We start from the raw sequence: 13,467 nt of genomic DNA, 5'->3' as shown, positions 1-13,467 counted from the left end.
ATTCTCTCTCTTTCTCTCTCTCTCTCTTTCTCTCTCTCTCTCTCTTTTAAAAAAAAAAAAAGTTGCAAAAATCATAGAATCTATCTAAGGGCTTGGAATAAGCCCATCTATCAAAGTGCTATTGCAAAATAAGGGAGAACCCTTTAACATATTTTTTTTAATTCTAAAATTCATAATGTTTAGGACACATGGCATAGATGATGCTATTACAAGTATACAAGCAAACAGCAAAATATAAAGGGAAGAAACATATATTTGTCATGAAAAATGTACTAAATTTACTGGAGGTAGAAAATTCAACATAAGCTGAGATGGGGGGAAGGACTGAAAGACTCTCCTAAAATTTGGAGCAAAAGCAGAAAAAGACAACAATTGTGTCAAGTAGAGTAAGACATATACGTCAAAGATTCTAGATGACTAGCAAAGGAGACTTGGAATTTCATAACCAAAGTGGCAGGAAGAGAATAAAGGAGGAAGGAAGAATGTAATGGAAGACTTTTTAATGGGGAAGAAGCGTTAGAAAACAAACTTGGTCATCACATTATACACTAATTTAATATTAGTTAATAATAAATGCTACTAGTAACTCAACTTATCTTTCTTTTGCATTTAGTGGGGGGAAAAAAAATCCTGGCAATTATGTAAGCAGGACAAACCAATAGAAATTTATATTCACACGCACAGAGAAAACAAACAAGTAGTTATAAAACATTCCTTTGCCACATTAAAACTGCCTGTGAGAAAGTGAGTTAACTCATTGCTCTTTTATTCAGCTGTAAAGCAGGGTAATTTTAACACATTGTAGAGTTGTTCTGGCGCTTCTGTGGGATGATATGCATAAAGGACTTGGCAAGTGATTGTCCTATGGTAAACAGCTAAAAAATGCTACATTATTATTATTATTATTTAGATTATAAATATATATTATAAATATAAATATATACAGAGCTTTGGCATATGAATTACAGAAGCAGCGCAGAATAAGCTTGACAGAAAATTACTCTTTTATATGCAAAGGATTCAGAAAATAAACCATGCATGAGATAGCAAAAAGTTACATTTACTAGATACTAACATTTCATAGCAATCTGAGAAGACTGGTTCTACCGTTATACCTCACATTTAGGTAAGAACACCAATTTCCAAGGGGTTCCATAATTTTTCAAATGTCATGAGACCTATGTTTTACATTTTAGGGTGGTAATTTAGGAAATATTTTGTGTATATCGTTGGATAGGGTAAACACAGCATTGTTGGGGTGGAGGTTTGTCACTCTAGAGAAAGAGAGACACGGATAAGGAATAGGGTAATGTGTAAAAGATGCCTATATAATTCAGTTTCAATTAGAGATATTCATAATTTGAAGACTTTGAAGACACAAACCAACCAATATGAGCACAAAAATGGATGTTTCTTTGGGGATGATAATGGTAACATTTAACATCAGATTCAATATGTTAGAGCTACTAAGAATGTTAATTAATTCTAGGTGACATTAAAACATATGTTGGGCAGAGATCTTGGAAAATCATAACCAACAATCTTTGCTCGTGAGCTACATCAAAGGCATTGCTTGTCTCCAACTGTTTTGACTTACCAAGCAAGTTAAAATAGTTGTAAAATCTACTATTTCTTTCGATGTGTAAGCATAGATTGGCTAATTTTTACTCAATACTAAACAAAAATTCTAAGCTTCAAGAATAAATAGGAAAGACAAGTCCTCACATAGGTATACTTTGGGGAAAATATGGTCTCTTTGGGGATTTGATATTTCCAGTTATCTTAATTCCTTTTTGCGAGGTCAATAATTTCAAAGTGTGAAGCTATCAACCTGTGAACTGGGGCATATCCATGACCTTAAACTAAGCACAACACTTAAACTCATTCATGTCCAAGATTTAGAAATCACATTTCAAGAAAAAATAATTGACAAGTTTACAGACATAGGAGTCACACACACACACACACACACACACACACGTGGGAAAGGCAAATAACTACAGCTACAACTGTGAAACCACACAAATGATGGGAAAGGAACAACTCAGGATAAACAAGTACCCTGTTTTCATGGGGGATGCCATGAAACAGCTTTAAACATAAATACATAATGGGTTTTAGAAATGGCATAATCTTTTAAGAATTATTTTTTAAACCATAACAAGACTTGTTAGCTGGAAACAGGCTGGGGTGGATTTGAACCACTTTACTCTTGAGTGGAACAAGCATAAGAAACACTTGTTGCTTAAATATGCCCCAACCAAAGACTAGATATTGGAATCATGCATCAGAACTCATATCTTGTAAGGAATTTCACATAGATGAAAATTTTGATGTAAAAGTACATGGAATATATAGTACTGCTTAACTAAATTGGCAAATACTGTCTTGTTTATCTTAACAATAGCCCAGTGTCACACATTATTACTGCTTAACCAGAGAAGAAAACTGACCATTACAAAGACTGTTACTTTCTTCGTATCACAAATCAAGGACTTGGTATGGCAACGGAATTAGAAATATAAAAAGAAAATATCCCCTAAAGAAGGCTATTGGTTCCTTTAATACAAATAATTTTTCACAAGCCAAAAAGATAACTATTAATATTAAATAAGAAAACCAGGATTGTTATGCCAAATTGAAGAAGTTTATTAGAGAAATGGAGAAAAATATTCAGTATGGAAATCAAAAGACAGGAACTATGACAGCCTCATCCGGATGAAACACCACACAGGAGCTCAGAGGATAATTTTCACATTCTTCTACTTTTCACGGGTTATATTCAAGAAAGGAAGGACTTGTCGTTCAGACGTAGAGAGCACCAGAGTTCAACTCTTCAGAAAAGTGGTGTCTAAAGCCTGTGATGTAGGATAATCAGCACCCAACAGTGTGAGGCTCAGAATTGGTGAATCCCACGTCCAGGCGTAGAGGGTGAGAGTCTCTGTTACCAGTAGCCACAGCCAGAGCCACAGCCATAGCAGGAGCCATAGCCACAGCCCAGGCCTCTGTAGCCACAGCCTCCATAGCCACAGCCTCTGTAGCCCCAGCCTTTGTAGCCAGAGCTTCCATAGCCGCAGCCTCCATAGCCGCAGCCTCCATAGCCACAGCCTCCATAGCCGCAGCCTCCATAGCCACAGCCTCCATAGCCGCAGCCTCCATAAGAGTTTCCGTAGTAGCTGCCACACATGGTGTTGGCTGTTGAGGTTGTGCTTGGGTAGAGAAGGCGAGGAGAAGTGTCACTTCACTGTGAACATTTCTTCCTGCAGAGACCTTTTATATGCTCTCGATGTGGGTGTCGCCCACTACATGTGTCATGTCATTGGCTAATTTTATGACTAATTGGGTTAGTTTGTTGTTCTTCAAACATAAGATAAAGCTTCAGAGGTATTACGGTGATTTGCTTTGTCTGGACTTCATGTATCCAGTCTAGAACTTGAATGAGGGGAGGCACTCAACAGTCCTACCCCAAATTAGACCTTCACTTTAACCTCCTATAATCATCTTTTATTTCAAGAAAGAACACATTTGCTAAGGTCTTGGCCCCCAAATAATTATATTATTGTAAAACATTTCACAGAGAATAGCATTTCTTTTCATTCATGAGTTTCTCTTCTCTTTTGATCCAAATAATTAATTTCTTCAGGGATTTAGTGGTTTTTTCTATATTGAAAACATAATGCATCTTTCATGCTCATAATGTTGATAATAATTTAACTCATTAAAATTTCAAGGGAAACAGGTCTGAACAAAATATCTTCTACTTTTGCACTTATACCAATGAGTTTTATTCTCATTTATGTCCAACTTCTATTGAAGGACAAGACAATGCAAGTTATTCTGGCGGAATCCAATTTTTACATTTCTTTTTTTTGTCCTAATTACATATGCTATCATTAGTTACTATTCTAAGTAACTGTCCAATAAGCTTAGCATCATGCATTTTTGTTAATAAATTTAGACAGAGAACTGTTTCTTTCTCAAAACAGTATGCTTTGTGACCCGACATGCTGAGCCCTCTTGTATAACCCTTGAATTATAACTATCTTCATTCAAATAGTGTGATAGCTCATCTTAAAGTGATGCCAAAGAAAAGTGGGGGGGAGTTTTATGTTAGAGTTAAAAAATGTACTGCTGTGTATTTGAGAAAAATGCATGTGGGAAGGCAGTATTATCTATCTAGTCACATTGATTTCTAATAATTTGGTTATAGTTCTTAGGCAAAATATCATTTTATCTATTCTCTCAAGTAATGTTAGGCAGGGTTTGTAGAATGGAATTGGGGCTGCTTTGTATCACCATGAAGATGGTTCAAGAAGTTAGACACCTTCTGCATTTTAATCAACTCTCTCTGGAGATCATCAGAATAACGACACAGAGTTTCCCAAATTATTCAATTTGTCTTACTTGGTAACTATTTCAAATGAGTCAAAAAAAAAAAATAGCCTCTTAAACAGAAAGTTGTTTCATACTAATGATCACAGCAACACATTCATCACATTCAGTGATCATGTTTTTGAATGTACTTTCCAGGTGCATTTCTTGGTAGGTGCATTTTTTGTAAAGTGACACATTATTGTGACAGTTTAGTCACTATCGGCTGGACCAACATATAGGTGTAGGACATCTTCACCACATGACATTCAAATTTCCCACGGAGTAAATACCAATAAACTCAATTCTCAGAGTTCAGAGCCTTAGCAAACAATTAGTTTTTAAGAAAAAATAGTGGAAATAGCATGATTTTTATTGTTGTTCAAAGATACTTACGCTCTTAAAACATTGCCTAAATTTGGTAAACATGAATTGCATCAGTTACTTAAAAAAAACTATAATTAAGGTTTTTGTATTTGATTTAAAAGGATATCGAATACATTGTATTCTGTGCAAATGATATCTGTAATAACATTTGCTAGACATTTATCTCTCTAGAATTTACTTCCTAAAATTAATGTGGTTCTCCTGAAAAATTAAGTTATTCTCTCTGATAATAGCAATGAAAGCTTCGCGCTTGCCTTTTTCTTTTTTTCTATCTTTTCTGGTGTGTTGTCCTAAATATACTCCATTCTCAATATATTCTATTATCATAAATTAGTACTCTTCTGAATAATCCCATTTCTATATCCTGCCTCATAACAAAACTTCACAAGTGTATTTCCATGGCAGTGTTCTGAGAACCTTTATCGCTCTGGTCCTGTGTTTCGATATTTCATCTCCAATATGCTTCTGAGACTGCTCTTACTGAGGTCATCAAGACCGCAGTCCTGCCAAATCTAGAGGTCAAGTCTTTATTTTACTCAGCCTCTGAGCAGCGTTCAGATTCACCAACTTCTGTCTTCATTCCTGAAAGGCTCTCCAATCTTCACCTTCAACCTACCAGGCACACTTGGTTTAATCCCAACCTCAGTAACTGCTTCTTCTAAGTGTCCTGTCTTTTACGTCTCAGATTTTACCCTCAAATGTGAGAATGTCTTGCTAGGTATTTGCCCCACTTATGGTTTCTGGTCTCTACCCAAACTCTTGTTAGATGGATCACTTTGTATACATTCTCTTCTCCAATCCGTCTCTATTTATATTTCCAATCTCATTGCAGGTGTATTATATATAATATTTCATATACTTCTAATCTTAATATATAAATGTATATATCTTCATAGATTAATCATCATTAGAAATTTAACATGACAAAATTAAGTTGATGATTATTTATACTACCCAGACTTTTTCATTCTTTCCTTTTATGTCTCAAAGCATGCGTGGCACAGATCAGATCATGGTCCTCCTTGACGGTAATCCTTCAGTGTCTACTACCCACATTAGGATGGCTTGAGTACCTACCAGGCATGCAGTTAAATTTGAATTTCAATATTTATTTGCTACACCTAGCAACCCCGAAGCTTAGCAAATACAGCTGACATGACCCTGCATCTCAGAGCCTTGACTACATCTATGAGCTCATATGATTCCTCTCCATTATAATATATAGATCACAGTGGTTTCTCGGCTCTTCAAATGGCCCTAGCTTGTTTCCACCTTAAAGTCTCTGCCTTTGATCTCTTGAAGTAACATCGAGAATGGCTTATCTTTCTCTTCTTCTTTCAGTGAAGCTTTCCATGACCAGTCAGTCTGAAGTAATCCTTCACCAATAACTCTTGAAGTTTTCTTTAGCTCATCTTGATTTATTATTTACATAGACTCATCACTATCAGAAGTTATCTCATTCACTCCCTTAATCTTTGTCCGTCTTGAATTTTCTGCCCCTACTTAGTCTAGAACATAAGTTCTGCAACAATAGCATCCTTGTCTGTCCTGTTCATTGCCCCATCCCAGTGCTCATAATAGTGCCTAGTATATAGTTCGTTCTTAATAAAATTTGACAAGTGAATTAGTAAAAGACCAAGTCAATAAAATGAAAGATTATTTTTACTTTTCTTTTTAACTTCATATTTTGGAATAACTTTAGACCTATAGAAAGTTGCCAAAATAGTACAGAAAACTCTTATATGCCCAACACTCAATGCTCTATAATGCTAACATCTTTCATAACCATGGTATATTTATCAAACCAAAGAAATTAACTTTGAACAATACTTTAAACTGTAGATTTTACGGGTGCCCGTGTTAAGCATCTGATTTCAGCTCAGGTCATGATCTCACGGTTCATGGGTTGAACCCCTGCGTCGGGCTCTGTGCTGACAGCTCAGGGCCTGGGACCTGCTTCCGATTCTGTGTCTCCCTCTCTCTCTGCCCCTCCCCTGCTCATGCTCTGCCTCTCTCTGTCTCTCAAAAAGAAATAAACGTTAAAAAAATTAAAAATAAAATAAAGTACAATAAACTATAGATTTTGTTTCACCACTTTTTTCCATTAGTGTCCTTTTTATGTTTCAGAATCCAATTCACACTGCATTTAGTTGCAGGATCTTTTTAGTCTCTTCCAATTAGTGACAGTTCTCTGTCTTTCCTTGGCCTTCCTGGCCTTGACAGCTTGAAAGATTTGGGTGTTTTGTAGAAGAGTTTCCAATTTGGGTTTGTCCGAATTTTTATCATACCTAGATTGAGGGCATACATTTTGAGCAAGGAAACCAGAAGAGATGTGTCTTTTCGGGGCAACATCCCCAACAGTGCATGACATCAATAAACCACTTGAGAGTTTCTGGCATCCTTTAAAACTCAAATTTCTAATAAAATAAGTCCCTTCTTTTCTATATATTTAGGGGTAATTGGGTCAAACTTCAAGGTCACTGTCTGGTTTGGGGTCATGTATAAAATTATAGATTACGTGTACATGTGAAGTAAAAACCAAAGCTAATAATATTACTCCCCCCAAAAAAGATAAAACACTTAGTCATCCAATGTTTACAATGTTTACAATCCTGGCACTATGTCTCCTCTCCCACAATTTTTCCATCTTTCTCTCCCCCTTTGAAACTACCCTTTTGTTCCCAAGACAGAAAATATTCAGGTGTAAGGAGAATATTATTAAATAAAACTAGGGTTTTACACAGGTAGAATCTGCATAGGTTATATGATGGCATGGTAGCAATAACATAGTCTAAATTTGGAATCTGGAATAAACAAGTCACCAAAGTAGAAGAATCTCTCATCAAAGGCACATGATTTCATTATAGGCATCCTGACACACAGTAAAGTTGTCTTAAATATATTGGTCATGAGAAATTCTTGAGATGGTTTTAATACCAACTAGTTTGAAACATGAATCCAACAGTGCCTGTGGTTTGCCCCACATACCACTCAGTTTGTTTGTAAGGTTCTGGGTATATTATAAACTTAAAGCTCTAGAAACTGACTCTGTTCTTCTGAGCCTTCTTCTCACACATGAGCTTCTACAGCAACTACTATGATGGCCTGAGCTATGGCCATGGAGGCCTGGGATATGGCTACTACAGTGGCTATGGATATGCCTCTTATCGTCCATGCTGCTATGGAAGATTCTGGTCTTCTGGATTCTTCTCAGAAATCTAGATTGTTGATCGTTATAGATCATTACCCTGTGAGGCACTATGTGTATCCCCTCCATTATTTATAATAACAGTATTATGGGCTATTCAAACAATGACAACCAAATCTTGGCCTATAAGAACCACATCAGGGCTTCTTTGATCTATTATCTAGAGTTTCTAACAATTTAAAACAAAAACAAAGAACCTCAATGTTGTGTTATTCATACATGATTAAATATAAGCAACCTTAACAATTCCATTTGAAAAAATATCCAAATTCATTTTTCACTGAAAGTAATCTTATTTTACAAATGCACAGTATACACTATACATGTGTGTTTTTATATATATATATATATATATATATATATATATATATATATATTGCTGTATGTGTGAAAGAGAGACAGTTTGCTCACCCTTTGGCAATGTATAGTTGATAATATGGATGTGTTAGCCCTGATCGCTGTATTCAACCAGCACTTTGGCAAAATGTGTTTTCATGGGCAGATCCAAAGGCTACTGTAATATACCTTGGTCTTATCAAAGCCTCATCTTCAGTATCTCCAGTGTTTGGCTAAAATCATTGGTAAAAACAGTGCCCCCTGACTTAATGCTTCATTCAATTTCATTGTTTCTTGATACTCAGCAGTTGAATTTGTGGTTCTGGGCAACTGTAACTGTTTTCCTCTAAATTATATAGGATGCCTGTTTCTTGTCACTCACCGACAAAATATATTCTCAAACTCAATCTATGCATGGTGGTTACACAGGTAGCTATTCTGCCTGCGATTCCAACGTGGGCATAGAGTGAACACAGAATTTAAGTCTGCTTCCCTAAATTTTTCACAGAGGTTGATATTTGCCTGCCTTCAAGCCAATGACCTTTTATTATTCATAACAAAGCAGTAATTCGGGTAGACCAAATTCACGAAATGCAACTTTGACCCAACTATAGGCTGGAAAGTGCAGCCTTGAGCCTTCTAGTTTGGTTCGTGTTCAGCAAAGATGTTCATAATAACACTTCTTCATTTACCCCATTTATTATTAATGTTAATGATGATGTCAATAATGGTAAAGTATAACACAACAATATCTTCTAAACATTTAATGACTATGTTAGAATTTGGGGCCTTTACAACTAATTTAAGATTCATACAAAATTACTTCCTGAATGGCTATTAAAGTATGAAGCTGGAAAAACTCTTAACCAGCAACAAAATGCATGTTTCCTGAAGGCATCCAGAGGATGTCTGTTTATCCTCCATCAATTGAAAACAGACAACACATAATTGTACCACTCTGACATCTACAAACATTGACAGGCAGTGAAACTAGAGGGAGAAACACTAGGGTAAGTCCCTTTCTAATAAGTTTGGCTTTGGTCCTGCTGTAGTGGGCAGAAGTCTTAAAAGGCAGGTCAACAGAGGGCCCTGTCTTAAAGCAGTTGAAAAGGTCAGAGTGGAAGCCATGTGGAAGCTATGGCTTTTGACTCAATCCCACACACTTAAAAAGTGGCCATCAGATATCAGGCCCTCTTCAGATATATTACACGCTTAAAAAAATTCAAGTCTTTCTGAAATGGTCCCAAGGACACAAAACAGATGAAGAAACATTTATTCAAAAAAATCAACATAATCTAGGTTTAGTGAGAGTCTTGATCTACTTAAGCTATAATCTGCTCCTTCTGTTTCTTCTCCTCCAGGTTAATATGGCAGAAGGTCAACACTGGGAAAAGGAGGCCATAAAAATAGTACCCCCTCTTTGTTGTCAAAGGCTACAGTATCTCTCCTGTGTAGGCAGGCCATTAGTATATCTCATGATCTCTTGTTCTGTGTTGCAATGACTAAGTTGCAAGTGAACTTGGCCAAGCGGTAGGTGGTTCCCTTCATCTACCCATTCCTACCTGTAGTGCCAAGCTTTACCCATCACCCAAAAAGCTAACAGCCATAAGTCCCTATCTTGCTTTCCATCACACCATTCATAGGAAGGAGGTTTCATGACAGGACGTGTACATCAAACCTAAAAACCTAGAGGCTACTGCCCAAGCCCAGTGACTACTAGTAATGCAGATGTGTCTCTATGAGAGAATAAGCAAACAACTGTTTCTATCTCCAGTTCTGGAGTAGTTGCTCAGATATTTTGCACAGAGCAGGAGGCAAGCCATAAAAACAAAGAGCTCTGGGGTGCCTGGGTGGCTTAGTTAGTTAAGTGCCCAACTTTGGCTCAGGTCATGATCTCACAGTTGGTGGGTTTGAACTCCACGTCGGGCTCTGTGTGGACAGCTCAGAGCCTAGATCCTGCTTCGGATTCTGTGTCTCTGTCTCTCTCTGTCCTCTCCCCCACTCACGTTCTGTCTCTCTCTCTCTCTCTCTCAAAAATAAATTTAAAAATGTTAAAAATAAATAAAAATAAATGAAAAGTAAAACAGAGAGCTCTGAACACTTCTTCAAATGAATTAGTTTATTTAGAATAGTGTGTAGGAAATTCAAACTTAAGGGTATGCTTCAAACAATAGAGATTTTGATGATAAGCAATTAAGAGGAAGTTTGTTGCTCTAAGACAACAAGCTAAACCATCAGCTGGCTAGTTTACCAGAGAGAACCAGGAGGAAAGATGGCTAAGAGCCCTCCTGGGTGCAGGGCAAACCTTAGAGACTAGCCTAAAAAACAAACAAACAAGCAAACAAACAACAACAAAACAAAAACAAAAACTATGTATATATTCTCACTGCTGGGTGAATTCTATGTATGAAAAACTCTTTTGACTGATTGTGTTCTTCAGATCATCTGTCTCTTGGGTTATTTTCTGCATACTAGTTCTATCAGTTTGTCAGAAGGGGAGTTGAAAATATCCAAGTGTAATTGTAAATTTCTCTATTTCTATTTTCAACTGGATCACATTTTATTCATATGTTTTGAGACTGTTGTTTGGTGTATACTTAGAATTATTATTTTTCCTGGTGGATTAATCCTCATAAAATATGTAATAGTTCTCTTTGTCTCTGGTAATTTTCTTTGATGTGAGGTCTATTTTATCTGGTCTTAATGTGGCCACTCCTTCTTTAGTTTGTTAACAATTATAGAGCCTAACTTTTTCCATCCTTTTACTTTCAGCCTACCTATGTCAATGAATTTGAAGTCAGTTTCTTACGAACAGAATATAGGTAGGTCATGTTGGATTTTTTTAATGCACTTTTCCAATCTCTGTCTTTTGGCTGTTGTATTTAGACCATGTGCATTCAATGAAATTGTTGATATGTTAGCAACTAAGTCTGCCACTTTATTATTTGTTTTCTATTTGTTTCTTCTAATTCTTGTTACTCTGATTATTTTTCTTGCCTTCTATGTTATTTTTTAACATTTTATAGCATTACATCTTAATTTTTTTGTTTTTTTTTAATTTAAATTTTAGTTCGTTAATATACAGTTACGTATTGGTTGCAGGAGCAGAATTCAGTGTTGCATACAACACCCAGTGCTCATCACAAGTGCCCTACTTCGTACCCATCATCCATCTAGCCCATCAACCACTGACCTACCTCCATCAACCCATAATTTGTTCTCTATCGTTAAAAGTCTCTTGTGGTTTATTTCTATCTCTCCTCTTTCCCATCCCTTCCCATATGTTCATCTGTTTTGTTTCTTAAATTCCACATATTAATGAAATCATATGGTATTTTTCTTTCTCTAATTGACTTATTTTTCTTATTATAATACATTCTAGCTCCATCCATGTCATTACAAATGACAAGATTTCATTCTTTTTGATGGATGAGTAATATTCCATTATATATGTATATAATGTGGGATGTAGTATATACATACTATATCTTCTTTAACCATTCATCTGTCGATGGACATTTGGGCTCTCTCTATAGTTTGGCTATTGTTGATAAACTACTATAGACATTAAGGTGGACGTACTTCTTTGAATCTGTATTTTTGTATCCTTTGGATAATGCCTAATAGTGCAATTGCTGGATCAGAGGGTAGTTCTATTTTTAGTTTCTTGAGGAACTTCCATACTGTTCTCCAGAGTGGGTGCACCCCTTGTCATTCCCACCAACAGAGCAAGAGGGTTCTCCTTTCTCCTCATCCTCACCATCACCTGTTGTTTCTTGTGTTGTTAATTTTAGCCATTCTGACAGGTGTGAAGTAGCATCTCATTGTGGTTTTGATTTGTATTTTCCTGATGATGAGTGATGTTGAGCATCTTTTCATGTCTGTTAGCCACTGGATGTCTTATTTGGAAAGGTGTCTGTTCATGTTTTCTTCCCATTTTGTAACTGGGTTATTTGTTTTTTGAGAGTTGAGTTTGATAAGTTCTTTATAGATTTTGGATACTAATCTTTTATCAGGTATGCCATTTGCAAATATCATCTCCCATTCCATCGGCTATCTTTTAGTTTTATTGCTTGGTTCCTTCACTGTTCAGAACCTTTTTATCTTGATGTCAACATGATGTTATCATATTTACTTTTTATTTTCCTTGCCTTCAGCAATGTGTCTAGTAAGAAGTTGCTCCAGCCAAGGTCAAAGAAGTTGCCGCCTCTAGGATTTTGATGGTTTCCTGTTTCATATTTAGATCTTTCATCCATTTTGAATTTATTTTTATGTATGCTATAGAAAGTGGTCCAGTTGCATTGTTCTGCTTGTCACCATCCAATTTTCCCAACACCATTTGTTAAAGAGACTGTTTTTTCCCCATTGGATATTCTTTACTGCTTTGTCAAAGATTAGTCGACCATACATTTGTGGGTCCATTTCTGGGTTTTCTCTTCTGTTCCATTGATCCATGTGTCTGTTTTTGTGCCAGTACAGTATTGTCTTGATGACTACAGTTTTGTAATGTAGCTTTAAATCCAGAATTGTGATGCCTCTAGTTTTGTTTTTCTTTTTCAGGATTGCTTTGGCTATTCAGGGTCTTTGGTGGTTCCATACAAATTTTAGGATTGTTTGTTCTAGCTCTGTGAAAATGCTGGTGGTATTTTGATAGGGATTACATTGAATTTGTAGATTGTTTTGGATAGTATAGACATTTTAACAGTGTTTGTTCTTCCAATCCATGAGCATGGAATGTTTTTCCATTTCTTTTTGTCCTCTTCCATTTCTTTCATAAGTGCTCTATAGTTTTCAGAGTATAGATCTTTTACCTCTTTAGTTAGGTGTATTCCTAGGTATCTTAGTGTTTTAAGTGCAGTTGTATCTGTATTCCTTGATTTGTTTTTCTGCTGCTTCATTATTGGTATATACAAATCCAACAGGGGTGCCTGAGTGGCTCAGTCAATTAAGCTTCTGACTTTGGCTCAGGTCTTCTTTAATTTCTTGATTAACTCATTCATTCTTTAATAGGATGTTCTTTAACTTCCATGTATTTGAGGGCTTTCCAAATTTTGTCTTGTGGTTCACTTCAAGTTTCATAGCATTGTGATCTGAAAATATGCATGGTATGACCTCAATCTTTTTGTACTTGTTGAGGGCTGACTTATGAGCCAGTATGTGATCTA

General features: G+C 36.1%; 1 protein-coding gene across 1 annotated transcript; it reads right to left on the bottom strand.

The window, feature by feature from the left end:
- Positions 1-2,944: 2,944 nt before the first annotated feature.
- On the bottom strand, positions 2,945-7,878 carry LOC109260489 (keratin-associated protein 6-3-like). The gene is made up of 2 exons (XM_019438723.2): positions 7,832-7,878; positions 2,945-3,239 (listed from the first exon to the last, which is right to left on the bottom strand). The coding sequence occupies exons 1-2, from the start codon at positions 7,876-7,878 to the stop codon at positions 2,945-2,947; spliced, it is 342 nt and encodes a 113-aa protein (XP_019294268.2).
- Positions 7,879-13,467: the final 5,589 nt, after the last annotated feature.

The sequence above is a fragment of the Panthera pardus genome, unplaced genomic scaffold (assembly GCF_024362965.1).
Source record: "Panthera pardus isolate Hobbes unplaced genomic scaffold, ASM2436296v1 HiC_scaffold_16, whole genome shotgun sequence".
Taxonomy (NCBI): Eukaryota; Metazoa; Chordata; class Mammalia; order Carnivora; family Felidae; genus Panthera; species Panthera pardus.
Note: the sequence above shows the minus strand (reverse complement) of the source record. Positions and strands in the feature narration are given on the sequence as shown.